General features: G+C 39.8%; 2 protein-coding genes and 1 long non-coding RNA gene across 5 annotated transcripts; 2 read left to right on the top strand and 1 right to left on the bottom strand.

The window, feature by feature from the left end:
* Positions 1 to 140: 140 nt before the first annotated feature.
* On the bottom strand, positions 141 to 1,630 carry LOC108616780 (NACHT, LRR and PYD domains-containing protein 5). Its single transcript, XM_018012209.2, has 3 exons — positions 1,549 to 1,630; positions 1,029 to 1,500; positions 141 to 964 (listed from the first exon to the last, which is right to left on the bottom strand). The coding sequence occupies exons 2-3, from the start codon at positions 1,489 to 1,491 to the stop codon at positions 222 to 224; spliced, it is 1,206 nt and encodes a 401-aa protein (XP_017867698.2). The 5' UTR covers positions 1,492 to 1,500; positions 1,549 to 1,630; the 3' UTR covers positions 141 to 221.
* A 2,692-nt stretch (positions 1,631 to 4,322) lies between these two features.
* On the top strand, positions 4,323 to 9,880 carry LOC149268404 (uncharacterized). 2 transcript variants are annotated; one of them, XR_016270266.1, is made up of 3 exons: positions 4,323 to 4,993; positions 5,074 to 5,873; positions 9,690 to 9,880. It is a non-coding gene; the product is annotated as an uncharacterized LOC149268404 (long non-coding RNA). The 2 variants fall into 2 exon arrangements; XR_016270265.1 differs by having other exon boundaries at positions 5,595 to 5,873.
* A 686-nt stretch (positions 9,881 to 10,566) lies between these two features.
* Positions 10,567 to 20,011, top strand: ana (anachronism). Of its 2 annotated transcripts, none has more exons than XM_018012206.2 (5): positions 10,567 to 11,221; positions 15,898 to 16,307; positions 16,406 to 16,657; positions 17,842 to 17,914; positions 18,366 to 20,011. In XM_018012206.2, exons 1-5 carry the CDS (start codon positions 10,941 to 10,943, stop codon positions 18,790 to 18,792), a joined length of 1,443 nt encoding a protein of 480 aa, XP_017867695.1. In that variant the 5' UTR covers positions 10,567 to 10,940; the 3' UTR covers positions 18,793 to 20,011. The 2 variants fall into 2 exon arrangements, with proteins under 2 accessions (XP_017867695.1, XP_017867694.1); XM_018012205.2 differs by having other exon boundaries at positions 10,568 to 11,221; positions 15,898 to 16,316.
* The last annotated feature ends 694 nt before the right edge of the window (positions 20,012 to 20,705 follow it).

Here is a 20,705-nt window from a genome sequence, read left to right on the forward strand (position 1 = left end):
GGAGAATGAGAGAGCGCGCTGAGACCAGCTTTGTGCACGTGCTGCCAAGTTACCCAAAGCCTTCGATAGATGGCGCTGCAGCTAGTTAAGGCGGCAGCTAAAGCAGCCAGTGAAACATTTAAAGCAAATAAATTAATATGTAACTTAATTCACTCAACTCACTCTGTCGATTTGTATATTTAACAATGAAAACAAAAAGTCGCCCTGGACTACATTAATTTCTATCGCCAAGGTATAACACGATAGTCCTGCAGCGCCTCATCGTACGTATAGCTTATGTCGATCTCCTCCTGCAGCACCACCTTGGCATCCAGCAGTCGGCGCAGAATCATGGCCGTGCGCCCATCAAACTTGTTGCCATACAGTTGCAGGCGTTTCATGCGGCACGGCTTCTTCAGGGTCAACAGAATGAGATTGACTGCCGCAGCGCCGATTTCATTGTTATTCAGATACAAATACTGCAGCATGTTGCACGCACTGAAGTACATGGCCACCCACTCGCCGCCATGCGAGCCGATGCAGTTGCCACTGATGTCGAGCACCTCCAGCGAGTTGCCCTTGGCAGCGCCGCGCATCAGGAACATGGCGCCATCCGTTGATATCAGATTGTTGGCTACATTGAGCTTGCGCAGCGTACAGTATTGACTCTGCAGATAGTCGGCAATGGTTTCCATGTCCTGGGCAACGAACTCGCACAGCTGCAGCGTGAGCTCCGTCAGTTTGCGTTGCATCATCAGCGAGCCCACAATCGAGATCATTTTCTCTGTGTCCAGAGTCAGGCCGCCGCCCAGCAGTCGGCTCACGTGGAAGCAGCGCATACTCTCCGACTTGTACACTCCGTCCGCCACATCGGCAAAGTTGTATTGGGTCAAGCTGCAGCAGCAGACATTCAGCGTGTGCAGCGTCTTGCTGGCCAGCAGAAATTCTCGCAGCATGCGCGCATCGTCGCTGGTGAGTGGCGTGCCTGCATTACATTGTTGGCTGTCCATAGAGTGCGGCGCATTCATCAACTGACATTCAGCACTTACCCTCCAGGCTCAGTTCCCTGAGCTTCATGTTGGGCGCCTTGAGGCGCAGCATGACAAAGAACTCGTGGGGCAGACGCATCAGCTTTAGCTCAATCTGCCGCACGTACTGCAGCGACAGCACAAAGTCCTGCAACAGACGCGCATCCCAATTGCTAAGCCCCACGCTCCAAATGGAAACGGAATGCAGATGACGCTGCAGCAAAAAGTTCACAATGGTGCGAAAATCACGTATGCAGTGATAGCGACGATTCATGCGCTCCTCAAAGTCCAAGCGGCGAAACTGAAAGTTCTCGTACGGCCGCTTATCGTACTCGCGTTGCCAACAGTAAAGCAACAGTACAGTGAACAGGCGACCCTTTACTCGTGCAGCCGGCGGGCATGCAGGATCATAGGCGCAGACCATGTCGCACATTTTGCAAATTTTACATATATTTATATATGTATGTGTGCGTGTGATACACATAAACTAAAACTATTTGAGAATCAATGAAAAGTTGAGCAAAGCATAAGCTGGACTTACATCAGAATTTTAATATAGAATGCATATACTTTTTGAGTATATATGTATGTGCATTTCAGCTGAATTTCAACTTCAGTTTTGTATATAACCAATTCAGCAAACCCAAATGACTCAATTGACAAACAAACTCAAATTGACTTCACAATTAAATTCGAACTGCCGCAAAGTATGCAATAAAAATATGAAGCGCACACGAAACACCCTGTGCCCCAGCTGCAGTAAGAACCTCAGTAATTAGCATAGTTAGCAGAACTTTTTTCACAAACACATTCACACAGGCACACGCACACACATACATAGGCATTTAAGGCAAAAATTACCATAAACGATATTTCATTCATTTGCCAGACTCGACTAGCAAAGGCTATGTGCAGCGCCCAATGAATTAATTCGAACAGCCACGTGGACAAAGACACTGTAAATATACATATACACATACATATGTATGTGACCATGGTTAAATGCGTGCCGGCACGCGCCGACTGCCCTATAAATAAGCTGCAAGCAGAAAGACACCAACCCCGAACCTATAGAGACGTAGTTTTATTTATAAGACACAAAGAAAAGGGAAAGAAAACGGAGCAGAAGAGCCAAAAGCAAGAGTGAGAGAGAGAGAGGGAGAGAGAGAGAGAGGTGGAGGCAGAGGTAGGTGCTGACTGTGCATCGTTATGCACGTAGGCTCTTAGGGAATGTCTTGAGTTATTTTTGCACCATTTAAGGCCTGGGTTGCATCTTCATTTATTTGATTGCCTTTTACGCGACGAATGCTTAAAATTAACGTGCTGCGCTTGCGCAGCTTGGTAGCTGCCCCTCTGCACCGCGGTAGCCTACCTCTAGCTCTGATTGAGTTGGCAGTAAGTAGGCCCAACAGGTGCCCCATTCAATAGACTAGAAATGGCCACAATGTGTGCAAGCAGCATGTGTGCAAACTGTCCTTAGCTAATTTCGCTTCATCGGAAATCTGAATTATATTTCACTTTTACTACCATCGGGCCGAGGAGACACATAATTATGCATTAATTTATGGCCAAGACCAGACCAAACAGACAGACAGGAGACAGGAGACAACAGGCTGGAGACTGCCGACTGCCGACTGCTGCTACTGGTGTTGCTGCCGTTCCATGTTGCATGCTGCATGCTGCATGCTGCTGCTTAGTCATCCGGCCAAGATGGCTGACACAGGCAATTAACAGCGGCGACAATTTGGTGGCCAAATTGAAATTTTAAGCTCCGCACATGTGCGATGGCTATCGCTTGCCATGCCGTGGCTCGCTTAGAAATCAGATAATTAAAAGAGCGGGCAAAAGAAAAAAATACAAAAATATATACGTGTATAAATATATATGTATGTATTGTATGTTAAAAATATTGTAAAAGGCAGACAGCCAGACGCTCATAATTGCTGGCAGTCTCAGTTTACAGCTAGTGCAGCCAGACGACAGCAACAACAACAACAACGACAACAACAACTACTGCTGTGAATTGCATGTGCATATCATTTAAATAACTTTTAGAAATGCAAAGTGTGAAACTGCAGGCAGGCAGAGAGCAAACTATATGCCCATGCCCGGACAGCAGCCAAGGCGTCTGGGCCGACTACCTTATTCACCTGCCACAGGCCGCATGCAGCAGTCGCAGCAGCCACAGCAACAGCGGCAGGCAATGGTCCATATTTGGATGCAACTCTTAAGGACAGCAGCAACAGCAACAGCAACAGCAGCAGCAGCAGCAGCAGCATTGGCATCAACATGCACATCAACATCAGCGTATGTCTGCGACGGCCTCCAGACAAACGGCAGACATGTGAGATATATGCACTTGTCTACTCCCTTGGCTGAAAGACTCCGCACACACTCACACGCACACACTCACACGCACACACTCACACTCTCACACTATCTGTGTGTGAGGCGCATTCATTGTCAATTTTGACAATCAACAAGATGCGACTACACGCCTGCTTAAATGCCAACATCAACATTACTTACCTCGGCCTCGACCGCTGCCCCATGCGACTCGCGGCCCGTTGAGCGTCTGCGACGGGCTGTCTGGCTTGGGGTCTCTGATTCTTGGGTCTCCAGTCTCCAGTCTGCATCGTCACTCCGGCTGACTCTGGCTCTATCTCAGCCGCTGTGCACCGGCACTGGCACCAGCTCTGCCTGATTGGTGCTGGGCAGAAGCCAAACGACGGCACGCGAAAGTCCTAAAAACCGAAAAAAAAAAAAAAAAAAACAAAAAAAAAATGCACGAAAATTAATAACAACCAGAAATGCAAAAACTAAAGAAAATAAGAAAAACATGCCAATTTGCCTTGACATTGATTTACGTATACTCTACAAATACGTTGGGCCATTACGTAATCAAATATTTTTTTGAAACTTATAAAAATGTTTAAAATGATACAATACAGTTTTTCATACAAATTATTTTTAACTAAAAAATTTTTTAAATAATTTTTTTAACTATTACTATATTTTTAACTCTAATTTTTTTTATTTTCTTAATTTAAAAATTTTATATTTATATACATATTTTAAATTAAACTTCTTTTATATACTTTTTTAATTTTGAACATATCAATATTCCACATCAATGGAAAATATTCACGCACTTGCTTCTATAGATCCTAATCTATAGTTTCTACCTCAAGCACTAAATCTACAAATAATTCTGCAATCTCTCTGAGTTCTTTTTAATTGCCTATTTATTCAAGCTTATCAATGAGTTTTTGTTTATAGATCTTTAGCTACAGTTAACTCTCCTTATCAATGCCTCTTTATTACTGAGTCATTTATATTTATACACACGTGACACAATCAAATAAACAAAAATTAAGATTTGTGATGTAGCACAAAACATACCAAGTTTACCATAGGTCTATAAATATATACACACATAATTTTACCTTTTGAGTTTTGTCTATATTTACTTTACAGGCCATTTCAGCTGATTGTCATTGCTCGTTTCACATAATCATAAGACCCATGCCGAGGGTATATAAGGTAAAAGAAGAAACAGAGGTAGCAGCTCCAACAGTAGCAGCAGAAGCAGCAGCAGCAGCAGCTGAACGACAGCAACACGAAGAGGCGGCTGCAACGGTAGCCAGCCAGCGGGCATAACACAACAGCAATAACAAATTGGCTCCTGGTCTTTGCATTCCACATGCAATCTGAGACAACAATCACGACAACTGCATTCGGCTACTGCACCCGGCATCAGCAGCAACAGCAACAACAACAACCGGCAACACCCAAGTGCTGCACGAGCAGCAACAACAGCAACCGGCTAACTAACCAACTTATTGACTTGGTCTGTGTCTGCCACAGCTACTGCTGTTGCTGCTACTGCTGGTGCTGCTGGTACTGCTGTTGCTGCTGTTGCTGCTGTTGCTGGTGCAACTGTGGCCTGGTCTGGTCTGGAGCTGTGCTGTCTGCGTTAAAATCATGTATGTATTTTTAATAGACCTCTGGCGTGCGGCTCTGCTGATGATGCTACCGACTCATGTTATTTTCTGATCTCATGCAGCACCCCCCTGCCATCCCCCACCTCCTACAGCTCGCCATCCTCCTGCTCCAGCGCTGCCCACTGCCTCACTTTACAATTATATCAATTATGTGTTATATTGATGCTTAAATTCAGTTCAGTGCAAGTACTTTGGCCGAAATACCAATTAGCCGGCCACTCAGACGTGGCTCAATTTTTTATTTGGTGTCGCTCCACAATATCAATGATATTGTGTATTTCATCATATATATAAATACAAATACATATATCGCCTCGATAATCGGCTGCTCCGCTCCAGTTCAATCACCTAGCCAGGTGATAAGCAGGCTGATCCGGTGCGTGTTAGATACGCAACTGAACGCAACTCATATTCGTTTATTTTATTACGTATTTGTTTTATTTTATTATATTTATTTTTATTTTTAGAATAGTCCCCGCACGCGGTAATTGCTTCTGATAATTGTTGTCAAACACAATCTTGAACAATAAGTGGTTTATTGACCAAATGTTTCTTTTTTTCTTGTTTTTGTTTTTTGTTTTAGCTACTGGTCTTGTGAGTTTTGTTAGTTCGATTTAAGTTTAATTGCCAGCAAAGAAGACCAACTACCAAACACCTGCCAACTGGCATCTGCCACCACCTGCCAGCTGCTGCAAAACCACTTAAGAATACTTTTCCTTGGCCACTGCACGACTTTGAGATGCACTACAAGCAGAACGATATTTATCGATTGGAAATGTTACGATAATAATTGTAAAGTTGATCCGACTCTAACTGCTGTGAATAAATTGTACACTGATTTGACTAGGCCTTGATCTTAAAGGTAACTCAAAGTAAATATCATACAAAACCGATTAAGTTAACGAATAATCGATTAATAATTAATAGAAATAGATACACAAGGCTATGCAGCTCACTTGCTGGTTAAGTTTCTGAAATACCTGAAAATTGAGGTAGAGATCATGATTGATATAAACTACTGAAGCTGTAGCATTCAGATTCACAGTTGCCTAGCCATACGCATTCCCCACATATATTGATTAATTAGAGAGAGACAGGGAGATAGAGAGAGAGAGAGAGAGGTGCCACCGATTTTTTGACTGTGTGAAGTGCTTCCCCTTTATAGAGAAAGCTGGAGAGCGCAACTTTTAATGGGCAGCTGAACATTCCTGTCGATTGTACAAATGAAATCTTTTTTAACTGGCATGAGACATGCCGCCTTGTCAAAATAAAATTTGTTTTCGATACAAAAATAGCAAAATAGCAAAAACTTGCAAAAAATGGGAACTAAATATATAGATGTCTATACAAATATTAAAAAATAGTTTTGGCTAGATGAGATCAAAGGGAACTACTACATTGGCCACTAGGCTAACTGCCAATTACAATGTTTTCACTTGGCTTTGGAGCACTGGGGCGTGCCAGGGGCTGTGTGTGGTCTGTAGTCTAGCCTTGAAATTAATGAACTATCGAATGCTGCTGCTGCTGCTGCTGCTGTTGCTGTTGTTGCCTGTGGCCTGTGGCTTTGGCTTTGACTCATTTCGCGTTCCAATTGTCGTCTACATAACACTTTTGACTGCCTCTGATTGACTCTTTATTTTGCGTTTTTTTTTTTTCCTTCTGTTATTGTCCACGAAGTGGGGCAAATTCTATGCAAATGTGTGTACAAGTCAAATAAATAAACATTATTATATAAACGTCTCGACAAATGTCGCGCGCATGTTTCGTTTTTGTTGTTGTTGCTGTTGTAGCTGTTGTAGTTGTTGTATTTATTCTAAATGCCTTTCTGGGGGTCTGTCGATTGAAAGAGCTCGTTTTTATCTCTTTCTTTTTTCGTTGTTGTTGTCTATTCCTTTTTTCTCCAGCTGAGATTATGATCTGTGGCTCTTTGAGCATTTGATGCGATTGCAACTTTGCATAACAGACGACGTCTGGCCGCGCCCACCACCCGCCCCCCAAATGCCATGTAGGTGTTTCATTTCAAGCCTCAACAATGTGTAGACATATAATGCATAACAGCCAGACAGTCAGAGAGACAGAGAGACAGACAGGCAGACAGACAGACACTTGGACAGCCAGTTAAATGGTGTGAAATCCAGACTTTAAAGTGCTCCAAATTATACAATCATTTTGAAATTCAATTTGGACCAGACGGCAAAAAAAAAAAAGAACAAACACACAAAAATTGTGTAGAAAAAAAAAAAGAAGAGAAAACGATGATGACATGTGATAAGCGTGTCTTCTTCTCTCTGGCTGATGCTATATCCAGAAGAGAGCAGCCGAAAGTAAATAAATAAATAAATAAATAAATCAGCAACGTCCTTGAAGTCGCGCTTGTGATTTCCGTATATACGAAATGTACAAAAATATCGATATGAATGTGTTCTTTCGAGAAGGAAGCAGAAGTATTTGGAACAAACGTACAACGAGCCCTCAAGCTATCGGTGGATGGGCAAAAGAAGCAATAGATATGCTCAAAAGTCGACTAAATGTAATGATTGATGTTGATTGATTGATTAATGATATGTAATCAATGATACAAAATTGGAAGAGATTTAAACTTAAGTATAGGATTCTTCTAATGACTATTGTTATAGGCAATATTTGTTAGAAAGAGAGAGTCTAACCTTCTTTTCAAGCTCAGTTCGCAATGTGGAATAAGAGAACTATGATAAAATTCCAAATTTGACTTAAATTTATAATGCTCGAAAGTTGAAGAGAAATTGAGAATGAATTGTGGAAACTTGAGTGATTTATAGCTGAGCTGAGCTCTCAGTGCTAAAAAGGATAGCCATTTTCTACTTTGCGAAAGGGAGGAGGTGGAAATGTATCGAATATCTAACATAGAGTGTAGCTTAAGCTTAACTTGGTTTCATATATTCGCTGTGTGGGTAAAGGAAATCGTAGTTAATAAAAAAAATCAAGCAGATTTCAAACTGAAATTCCAATTTAAGCTCAGCTCTCTAGCAGATAACAAACTAAAATTCTAATTAAAGCTCATCTAGCCGTGCGTGGTACGGCACAGTAATGTAGCTTAAAGAGATTCTTAACTTAGATTACAGTTTTCAATTTCAGCTGAAATTAGTTAGCTTTCTTAATTATGAAGTCATGGATCAGATGTTTAAATAATACTAAATACTAAATACTAAATGACAGTTCTTGAACTCTGACTTAAAAGTAAGGATAAATTCATGTATTTCCTTTTGAAATTGTCATTCAATTAAAATCAGTTGAATTTTAAGTTCATTTTGAACATTTAAGTTACCAATTATAATAATATATCTATATACAAATGACAAGTAAATTTTATACGTCGTCTAACAACTCGTATATATCCTTGATAGTTCTCTAACTGTAAAACTCTACTTGGTCATCGTGGGTTAAACACGTGCCTGGCACCGACTGCCTAGCCATAATAATAATAATAGATTATTTCCGCTGATTTGCTTAGATATAGCAATAATGCCCAACAATGATCCAAGCAAAATGCCAACACGATCACACGCACTTTTTCCGCGCCCATTAATCAGTACGCACATTCGCTTGATAGCCAAAAATATGCGTCCGAATTTGCCTAATATGTACTTGGACGAGAGAAAAGCAATGTCAAAGTGAATGACAAGCAAATCAAGGAGACAAATCTTCAATAGATTACACTACAAAAGACATGCGTATAGTATTAGTTGTAGTTGTAGTTGTAGTTGTACTTGTATTTCACAAATGTATGGCAGAAGATAACAGAAAAATTATGATAACGAAATTAACTCAGTCAATTGAAATATCAAAACAATTTGATTAAAGCCAAATCTTATATATATGGCACTTTATAATATCAGCTAAGCTCTTATATAATCGCTACGCACTCACGAAACGTAGCAGATATCAAAGTTCAAGTAACTAAAATTAATTATCACGCACTTAATTCTCAGCAATATAATCACATTAATTTATAATTACAGTTAGTAGAGTAACTGCGACAGTAAATCGTAGAGGAAAAACAAGTGCTTACCTGATTTATAGGGGGCAACACTATCGATTTATTGTGCGAAATCTTTATTGATATTATATTGCTATAATGCACTCCCCGCTTTCCAGACAGAAAGATGAAAGAACGAATATCACTTTCTTTTACGATAAGAAACTAGCTGCACTCACACACGCCCACACAGACGCACACGCACTCACACACACTCACACACACACACATACGCACGCACGCATACCGAGAAACTCACGCACACACAGATAAGATAAGCAAGCACACGGAAAGGCAACGCAACGGCAGCGCCGACAGCGACCGCGACGCTGGCAGAGATCCTCTCAACAGCAGCGACAGCAGCAGCAGCAGCAACAACAACAACAGCGGCCACAGCGCTGATTTTGATTGGTCGGTTGCGTCGGCAGCGTCGGCAAACACAAAATCCGAACTATCAGCCCGAAGCGCTGCAGCGCATACACTGCAAAAATAGATCTGGCAGCACTTGTGCTTTGCGCGTGCTTATCGAAACGAATTATGTGTCATAAATATAGTAAAATTGAGCACTTTTAATTGCAATAATAAATTCTAAATATTTAATAGCTGAAATTATGTAGTTTGATGAAAGTAATCTACAGTACTAAAATTGTTTTTCTTTTATAGACTTGCGAATTGGTTAAAACTAGACGGAAACGAAAAATATCGACGTTAATTAACAATTAAAGTTCTGATTCTATTTCGGGCTGATTGTAAAATTATGACTAGCACAAAATTTATTTCAAGATAATTTTAATGGAATACCTTCCTAGTAAATATCTATATTAAAAATTAATTAAAGTCTATTTAAAAAAAAAATTTACAACATTTTAAAATAAAATAAAAATAAATTAAAATATAATAAACTTTTAATAAAATATTATATAACTATCAAAAGAAAAATAGAAATATGTAACTTTTTCCTTTATATTTAAATTAATTGATCAGAAAAAAAGTCTATGCATTTGAAACATTTTTTAAAAATATTGATACTTGAATAAATTGTTTATTATTTAAATTATAAAATATAAAAATATATATAAGTAAAATAAAACTTTTTTATTTGTTTAAGCCTTAAAAAAAAAAAAAAAAAAACAAAAAAAAAAAACAAAAAAAAAACAATGTTTAAAAACATATATAATTTTTTTCTCAAATATTTCATATATATTTTTCACAAATGCTTTTTATTTATAACATGCAACATTTAAATAATTTACCAAATTCAGAATATTTAATCTCTATCACTTAACAGAGTTTAAAATAAGTTTCTTTATGCTGTCTGCAAAATGTTCTGCAATTCAAACAATTAAAACTCTATTTTTACATAAAGAAAACTTTTGGAAAAAAAAAACTTACTCAAAGTGCTCAATTGAATCTTTTTTAATTGCATGCGGCATTCGTCAACTTTGCAACAACAAAAATTTCTTGCAGTGCAGGCGCGCGTTTACGACCATAACAAAGTAGGTATGCCCCGGCACAACCAAATATTTTCTTATTTAAGACTAAAAAACGACTCGTGCAAATCACTTCATACTTGGTTCTTAGAGTGAACACATCGACAGGCAAATAAATCCAAAGAAAATAAATGCAAATTATTTTAAATAAAATCAAACCAACTCTGAGATTTATGCGGTAGTGAACCAAATAAAAAAATAAAATAAAATAAAATAAAACATTATAATAGCTTGACCAGCGAAAAGCGTGTTTCTATAAAAGAAAGGCAATAAAAAACTATGTCTGCAATTATTGTGGAAATTATTGTGTTGGCTTAAAAAGTGTTGTCAAAATAGTGCACTGAAACACTTGAAAACTTTTGCCCAGAACTTGCATTTCATACAGTTGAAACAGATTAAAAGAATCAGAGAATAAACCTATATAATGTCGAGTATTGTGTTGTGCGGTCGGCGATTGCTATTGCTGCTGCTGTTCTTGCAGCTGCTGATGATGTCCTGCGATGCGGCACGCATCAATCGCTCCGCCTTCATGGACGGCGATGTGCGCTCTGAGGTGGTCGATCCCAACAATCGCACGATTTGGGGCATGTTCAATCTGACCGAGGAGCAGGTGAATCGCATACGCAGCGGCAGCAATCCAGCTGCCAAGGACGAGGCCACACAGGCGAACAAAAACCATTTGCTGGATCAAATTGCCAGGCAACGGTAAGTAACAGTTAAGAGAGCAGAATAGCCCCCAGCCCCAGCTAACGGCGTGTGCCCAATGCGTGGCCAGCAAGCTGTCAATCATAATTTGTTGCCGCACAAAAAAAAAAAGTGAAACTTGAAAGCAAATAAAAATAGAAACTTAAAAATATTAAGAGCATTTCTCAGCAAAAAAAAAAAAAAAGAATTGTTATATTTATATATATAAAACAATTGTAAATTTAGAACAATAGCCGAAACACGAAATTGTGGGCATTTTTTCACTTTCCAATTAAATATTTTCCACATTTTGACGTATAAACAGAAATTTTTAAGAATTGGCCAAATTGCTGTGTGGCGAACATTGTTTGTCCAAAAACAAAATCAATTGAAGCAATTCAAGGTTAAAGCCATATGCATTTCACTAATGTGGCCAAGAACCCCACAAAACAGTTTATATACTCTACAATATATGAATATATTTATATTCTATATAGATGTAGTATATAGCTTTGCGCCTCAATTCGCTTAACATTTAACACGATTTTCCAAATGCCAAACGTCCAAATTAATAAACAATAAACACATGTGTGCAATTTTAAGCTAATACTATAAATATATATATATATGATATATGTAAATGAGATTTCTTTCTGCACGTGTTGCTAAACCCGAGCCCGAACCCGAACTCGAACTCGAAACCTCCCCCCTCGCTCTTCAGCTATATCTGATCTGATAAGCTGATTGTTTGCTGAAGATTCCAAGCATACCGCTTGGCCAGCCAGCCAGCGACTGCTTGATTGACGGCTGTCAACACCTGTCTCAACTAGACCAAGCTGCGCTGTGTCTCCTATAACAACAACAGACCCTAGACGCAAGGGGGTGCCAGAAGGCGAACTCTGCACAGTCACATCCATAGCTTGAGCTGTGACTGCATTTGTATCTGTGGCCGTTTATCGTTGTATCTGCGCCTGTCTATCAGATACTACTTACAACTGGCGGGCACTGCTGCACAAAGCAGAAAGACACACACACACACAGACACACTGAGACGAACTGGCTGCAATTGCAGCGAATTCCGCCGCCGCCTGGCCTCTGCGTATTTGTATACGTCCATGCGGCCAGCTGTCTGGAAAATGTCTGGGAACAGTCTGGGCCATGTCTAGCTGGCTCCGTTAATGAACTTTTTGTAGGTCGTTGCTATGCGAGACACATGCAGTCCATGGGTAGACAAGCATAAATATAAACATATACATATACATATACATAGACATATATATTTATAATGTGATATTCTTGTTGCTCCGTTTCATAAACAAACTGCGCCCAATCAAGCATTTGATTAATATTCAGCCACACAGATACTGTTAAATGATTTATAGGGTATTTCAGGTATGTCAGGAAATGCGAAATTCTTTGCTAGCCCATTAGATATTTCATAATTGTAGCCGATCTACCAAATTAACAATTCATTCCGAAACGTCTTCTGCAGCTGCTGTCTCATGCTAAAGCGCGCTGCCAGCTTCTCAGCTTAATAGTGTAAATAGACAGATCACATAGCTACATATATGAAATAGTTAACGCAAGAGCTAACGAGACGATGCCTATAAAGAAACAGAGTAGATGAGCGGATTACATAACTATTGCATAGAGTCACGAAAGTTCTTAAAGAGAAGTTCGAATTCATATATTTTATATAAATTTAGAAAAACCTATACCTTACTTTAAAGTAAATTATCTTCTAAGATAACTCAAGCAATTCTAACCAATTTATATTTTCCCACCCAATACCCTTCCCTTTGCTTCCCTTCAGCTCCTATTCCGTTGCTTCTGTTGCTGTATATAATTTGTCCCAATCGCAACTCGTATTCTCTATATATATTATCGATTCTCCCATATCAATACTCCACAATATCTATCCTCAGGGTATTTCAGCTTCGTTGTGCCAACGCATAACTCTCTTTTTCTTTTGCTTGTTTGATTGCTCTGGCTGGCTGGCTGCGCGCAGACAGAAACCGCTCGCCAGTCATAATTATGACGTATGAGTAATATTGAGACATGGTCATATGTTTGCCCAGACTTGGCTACTCAAAGCTGATACTCAGACTTGTAGACTTGGTTTCCTACCTCCCCCCAAGGCGCCCTCGCCTTGCGCCTTTCCTGGCTGCCTGCAGCGCCCCCTGTTGCCCAGCAGTGCAAACAGTTGTAGGCGTATGTTTTGTGGCCACTAAGCGACGCGGTCTACGGTCTGCCAGTCACTGTCTGAGTTTTCTGACTGAATGACTGACTGACGGACTGACGGACGGACGCGCAAGCCGGACAACAGACGACTGACGACGGACGACTGACGACGGACTGCGACTACGACTACTGTTCGTCGACGCATGATAATGAAGTGCAGCCGGCGAGACACTGTCTAGCCGCGCATTGTATATGCGCACACACAGGCTGGAGCTGAGGCTGCGGCTGCGGCACAGACTGGCTGTAGCTGTAGCTGTGGCTGTGGCTGTGGCAGTGGCAGTCAGCCAGACGAGATGACTTGTAGGCAAGACGCACGACGACGATGCCGAGACGCACACAGACGGGGCAAGCACAAGCAAAAACAGAAGAAAAGGAAGAGGAAGAAAAAAAGAAAAGAAAAGCAAAACCAGAAGCTGCAATAAACCAACCACAAAGCCAGGGTAGACGTCAAGGTGGGACTGAGCGTACATGAGGGGCGCTTGAATTTCATTAAAAGATGCACTCGGAATGCACGCAACGAGCAACAGCTTAAGTAATACTCAAGATTGCCAACTGGAAATGGCTACCAAATGGAGGCCAGAGATTCACCTGTGTGCCCCGACCGAAAAATCCTCGGCGCATGCTCAATGGGGCCCAACTGCTTGGCAGCTGCGTGATTCACGCCAATATGTGCAGGCTAAGGCTCCGCTGGCCCAGGCTGCAACGGCTGCCTCTAGCCTAGCCAATAAAAAGCCACAACCTCGTACAACAAGGCGTCTAGACAGGCCCCAGACAGACAGCAGCAGCAGCAGCAGCAACAGCAATGCTCGCGCTGAACATCGAATGCTGAACAGCTACAGCCGCAAGTCAAACAACAACAGCAACAACAACAACAACAAGTTTTCAAGTTCATGCCACAGCAGTTAGCAGACAGTCAAAACGTAACTCCTCAGCGGGCCATTTTGTCTGGCAGGCATGCTTTGGCTCGATCGCACATTCTATAAGCATAAGTATAAGCATATATATATACATACATATCTACATAGCGATATATATAGACACAAGTGCGATAATAAGCCAACGGCGTCTGTGGCCTCTCTTGGCTTGGCTACGACTTTGGTTTTGGCTTGGTTCACTTTCAGTGCATGTTCCCATAATTATTTTGGCTAGACAAAATGCGCCGCAGGCAGCAATCAGCTCGAGAGCAACAACAACAACAACAACAACAACAACAATAAACAGCAACCAAATTATATTTATGATATTTTACAGTCTTATTTATTGGCCGCATGACCAACAGTTTTGTTTTGATTTTGCCTTTTTTTTCGGCTGCCCCTTTCAACATTATTTTTGGCTTTTTTTTTAATTTTTTTTTTTTTTTTTTTTTTTTTTTTTTTTGAGTAGTTGTCTTTCTGCGCAAAATTTTTATGCGCAACTTTTGCAAAGCGCGTCTCAATTACCGATCCAGACAGACACACACACACAGACAGACACACGCACACACCCGCACTCTACAGCTACAATTGTCCCATTGTGGGGCTGTATTTGTGCCAGATTAGATCATAGCTACAGTTGGATATGCGCCAACTATTGTTGCTACTCCTCACTCTGACTGCCTCTCCCCCTCCCTCTCTCCCTCTGACTCTCTTACTTCTGTCTGTCTACTGGTCAGCAATCATTAGCTTTTTAAGTGACAACGGCGCTGAACTTCATCTGCCTTCACTGCTGTCTATTATTTATTAGATACATTTGTATCTGCTACTACAAAATAGTATCTCAAGCCAGTTGATTCGTAGTATGGATGCGTAGTTTACTAATTGAATGAGACTTTAGACCTGTCGCAGAGCTAGAACTAGAACTAGAACTAGAACTAGACAAAAATAACTAAACCTAATTTAAAGGGCAAAGACATTCCAAAATCTACATTCAAATTTAGTTGCTGGAAAACATTTATTTTATTTATCATCAGCGAGAGAAACTCATTTTCCACACTTAAAACATTTTATTATGAATTCTCAGAAAACTGTTAGTTTTTCGCTTTGAGAAATCTCAGCATCTATCAGTGCTCCCACACACACACACACACACACTGAGGCGAGTTTCTATTGCTTTGAGTTCGGTACACGCGTAAAACACACAACCCAATTTCCACAACAAAAATAAACCGAAAAGAATTAGCTTATAAAGAACTAGACATCCACGTTGATCCGTCTCTGTCTGAATAAATTGAATCAATGCGCTATAAAGCAGCGCTAAATGGCACGTTTTCATTTATGAGCCGCGAGCAGCGGCTAACTAGTTGCCTGTGGTTGTAGTGGTGCGCCAGTTACGACAACGCTCAAATGTCAATTAAGTGGACTTTACATAAACACTTGAGCCAAATTAGTTAGATAGTTTGTTTGTCAGTCATAGTCATAGACGTAGTCATAGTCATAGTCATAGATTAAACAAAACGAGATGCCATTTGCAAATTGCAGGATTAACGAGATACGCTCACGCATACGCATCGCTGTAACCAAGTCGGATGTCAATGATAGCCAGGCGGAGCAGGCCGAGCTGAATCAGCCGTCGCACGAGAAGGCCGGCTATCCCATATGCAACAGCGAGACGACGCCCAGCAACTGGCAGCAGTCGAGCAATGTGACGTTGGAATTCGCCAGCAGCGTCTTTCAGCAATACGGCAACAATAACTTGATCCTAGACAGCGCCATTTTGCGGCTGTACAAAATAAATCCGGCTGATAAAACAACAGCCGCGCCAGCCACAGCAGCGAGCGGCAGCGGCAACGTGGAGCCAATGCCCGCCACGACGCCGTCCTGTCGCGAGCCCTACCTCGAGTCGCAGATACGCGTCACCGTCTACATTGTCCATCAGCAGAAGAAGAAACGTAAGTTAGGTGCGTACCTGAAGTCCCCAGCCATAACGGGCCTCTTTAGCCAAAAACTAACCCCGTATCGTCACTCAAAATCTTCTCGTCTCTCACAGAGCGCAAGAAGCGCACCTGCAACACCATCATGCTGAGCAGCACCAAGACCGGCTGGGTGGACATCGATGTCAAGTGCGCGCTCACCTACTGGGCACAGCAACAGCAGCAGCAACAACAACAGCAGCAACATCCAACACAGCACTCACATCTGCCCATTGAGGTGGGCCTGCTGATGATTGAGGTGCACGACGACGAGGACAATCAGCTGCTGCCGGGCCTCTACTTTCAGCCACCCACTTGCGTTCAGGCAGGTAAGCGTGTTGTTAGCCAAGCTTTAACTAACTGCCCAAAGACATGTGTGGAACATCAAAGAAGACGAGGTCGCCCGTTTCATTGCCCCCGTCAGCCCTCGATATAGCCAATTTTTCGACTTCCGGCCAGGCCCCCAAATGTATGACATAATCAGGCGCATTTATTTACGTTTCAACAAGTTCAATAATTTAGCAGCCTTTCAGTTTGTTACGCTTACACTCATTCTGTCTCTTTCTCTCTCTCTGTCTTGCTCTTTTGAGGCAACTGAGGCTATAAAAAAAAAAAAGTGTATATTTTGCAATTGCTATGAAATCGCAAGCGTAAAAAACTCGTATTAAAAGTTCGTCGTCACAATTTTGACGAGCTCAGCAAACGGCGAGACTTGGGAAAAACTGCAAATTCACAAATTCCAAAAGAAATACTAAAAAAAAAAAAAAGAACAAAAAGAAAAAAGACAAGCTTAATAATTCAATACCTATCCATATACCTAGGTGTATTATATATACACACATTGAATATTGAAATAAATGTTGAGCACGTTTTAGATGTGCAGCCGTCTTGCCGATGCAAATTTCATTCTTTACAACTTTTGGTTTCGATTTGGCGCTCACAAAGTGCGCAATTCGTTCGTTGCCCCTTCATGAGTAAATAAATAGAAATTTTACTAGCGGATACAGACAAATGCCAAAATATTCATAGTATTCAGTAGTATTCGTGTCGCCAGTTATGGTTGGTAAGATATGCACACACACACACACACACACACACACACACACACACACACACACATAGACACACACAGACACACACACACGCATACATGCAGCTCGCTCGCTTGCTACTAATGCAAATTGCTCATACGCACCGTGGTGCGTAGGTTAAAAGCGGCTGCTATTTATGCAGCATCCGCCTTATGTTTCATTATTCTTTGCTCTCGCTGTTGCTCTTGCTATTGTTGTTTTATTCGTGCCGATATTATTGCTATGAGAAACTCGCTAAGCGTTAGTCGTCGCCGACTTGCATGATTGCTCAATATTTTCGCCTGTAAATTTGTTATTGTTGTTATTTTTTCTGATTTCTTTTGTTTTTTTGTTTTGAATTGGTTTTGTTGTTCAGTTGAATATTGCATGCAACTTGAAGTACTTTGCATCGCTTAATCTTGCATTTTCAATGTACTTTACAGATATTGCAGTCCCGTGGTCCGTCTACGGACCAGCGACGCCTATGCCTAATATGGAAAACAACACGCTGTCGCGGTAAGCATGAACGAAAATCACATCAAATTTTTCACAATTTAAAAAAAAAAAAATTGGCAGCTGATTTGAAACGATCCAAAGCGCGCCTAAATAAAATATCATATATTATACATTTTTGTAAAACATCGAAAAGTAGGCAATAGTTTTTGCGGATATTCCATTGAAGCGTACAAAAAAGTGTTGCCTACTTTCGAGCGGAAATGAAAAATTAATTATATCATGGTCACGGCTAGTGAATTAATAATAATAATAAAAATAAAATAAATTTTAAAAAACTATTAATGATAATATATAAAAACGTTTATAATATATAAAAGCAAAAACAGAAAGTTTTCATTGCAAAGAAAAAGTTTTCATATTAGATTTAAATAATGAAAGAATTATTATAAATACTTTAACTGTTCATTTCATTTGCCCATTCTAAAATATAATTCCCCCTTCCCTCCCACAGATGCCCAAGACTAGACGTGAGATTCTTGGGCAACGGACTGTTGACGGAAAAGAGCTTTGAGAATCGAACCAATGGCAAACTGGAAAACCTCAAGAGCCAGGTGCTCAATCCATCACGCAGTCGAGAGCACCTCAATGCGGAGGCGACCACATTAAATTCACCAACAATTGACAACAATTTGGAGAACAGCGAGAACGAGAGCGAGCAGAGGGAGCAAATTCATCATCATCGTAGACGTCATCATCATCAGAGCGTAGAGTGCGCATCTATGGAGGCTGAAGAATCGTTTCAGCAGTCAGCAGAGACACAGCATCACTTGCGAACGCATCATAACCATCATCATCATCATCATCATCGTCATCATCAGAGCCACAATCATCATCACCATCAACACAAGCATCGCCATGTGGTGCAGAACGAAGAGTAGATTAGATTCAAATATGAAGCTCATTTTGGGCCAGGCCACATAAACACACACACACACACTCATATTATCAATACAATTGCACATGCATTCACCGTTCCATGTCCTACATGCTGGTCTTTTATAGTTTATTGTTTATTTTTTTTTTTATCTTTAGGGCCAGTTGACTTAATTAGTTTTTAGTTCCATGTCATGCATTAATTTCTTTATTTTATATTATTATTATTTTTAATTTATGTTAAAGAAAAACAAAACACAAAAACGAAAAGAAATAATGTTATCTTTTAAGTTACAATATTTTTGACAAATTACTCGAAATTTGTATTTGATTTGAGAGTATATTTTGTATATTTATATTTGTAAATCTCTCTTATATTAGGAGTCTGTGATTTAGATGTGGTTGAATTTTGCGAATTTTTTGCTTCAATTATCATAGAATTGTTGGAACCTCAAAACTAATTTCGATACGAATATATAAAAGTAAAATAAATAAATAAATATATTTAAAAGTATCTATAAACCATATATTAATCAAGCATTTAAACCTTGCTAGCAAATAGTTGATCTAAAAATATATATACAAATTTATATATATATATATATATATGTATATACATATGTATGTATGAGTATTTGCAAAGCCAATGCAATTAATTACTGTAGGTTAAAACAGAAACCCATGAGTATTTATACGAGCCTACATACAGTTGATAAATACACACATATATATATGCATAAGCCCACACACACACACACACACAAACACACACACACAGTCACACTCACATGCCGAAACACGCTTTGTTATTTAAGTCACTAGCTTAAACAGTGCCTTCCTTATTAATATAGCCACAAAACGTGCAAGTCCAAATTCGACTCTATTTAATCTCCAAAATGTTTGTATATAGCTTATATTAATATTCAATGAAAAAAAAAAAAAATAATACTCATTTCACTTTCGTAAATGGGTATAAAAACAATAAATTCTAAATTCGCTCATGATGTTTTTAATACATATATATTTTACTTAATTAAACTTAAAACAAATATTATTGTAACCCAAGCCCCGAAAAAAAAACGAACGTAACTAAGTTAATAAATAACAAAAAATATGTTTAAAAAACTGCTTGGCATATAAAATACAATAACAAATATATTACCTATACGCACACACATTATAATAAAAAAAGGCAAAAATTGCAAAATCAATTGACAACCAATATTTAACAAGTGTTTATTATCTATAAATATACTTTTCAGATAATTGTTAGAGCAATACTTAAGTGCATCGATAAGATGTCATGAAATCACATTACTATTGATAATCCACCACTCGAAGCACTGAACTTGTGCCTATATATCCATATATACAACTATATGTATATATAATGATAACAGATGCCCACCACAGATTGGCATATCATGCAATCAAATGCGATTACGCGACAGTTCTAGCTATTTATTTATTCACGCACAATTAATATGCATAGCCTTAAGCCATAGCTCACTGTATCGATCATACACACTCTCTCCCATTTACTCTCTCTCTCTCTCTCTTGGTCTCTCTCTCCCTCTCTCTCTCTCTGTTAGTCTGTCTCCCATCTTAACTCTCTATTCATTACTCTGCACACATCAAAGTTATTTTGTAGAGTTGTATGACGTGATCAAGTTATCTCCCGATAATATCAACAATGCTACTTCGTCCGCTGATAAGCCCAACAACTAGCTAGAATTAAAGCACATTCTAAGCAAAAAGTCGCATGGCCACTCGAATACTCTGCACTAACTGTATAGTTAGGAGAGGGCAGACTGAGTACGTTTGATTGCCCTTAATAGAAATCAGTATTAACTAGTTCGAACATTTCGCACTTATTAGCCAATATACCCGCTCACAGGTAACAGGTGTTTTGCTAACA

This window comes from Drosophila arizonae, chromosome 5, assembly GCF_054131065.1.
Source record: "Drosophila arizonae isolate 15081-1271.41 chromosome 5, UAZ_ARI_1.0, whole genome shotgun sequence".
Taxonomy (NCBI): Eukaryota; Metazoa; Arthropoda; class Insecta; order Diptera; family Drosophilidae; genus Drosophila; species Drosophila arizonae.

Bases quoted from the DNA above. Each gene is read 5' to 3' on its own strand.
- LOC108616780 (XM_018012209.2), bottom strand. From the start codon at position 1,491: ATGTGTATCACACGCACACATACATATATAAATATATGTAAAATTTGC. The intron at 965-1,028 runs GTAAGTGCTGAA...AATGTAATGCAG, and splicing joins CAGGGAACTGAGCCTGGAGG to GCACGCCACTCACCAGCGAC.
- ana (XM_018012205.2), top strand. From the start codon at position 10,941: ATGTCGAGTATTGTGTTGTGCGGTCGGCGATTGCTATTGCTGCTGCTG. The intron at 11,222-15,897 runs GTAAGTAACAGT...TGCAAATTGCAG, and splicing joins GATCAAATTGCCAGGCAACG to GATTAACGAGATACGCTCAC. The intron at 16,317-16,405 runs GTGCGTACCTGA...CGTCTCTCACAG, and splicing joins GAAGAAGAAACGTAAGTTAG to AGCGCAAGAAGCGCACCTGC.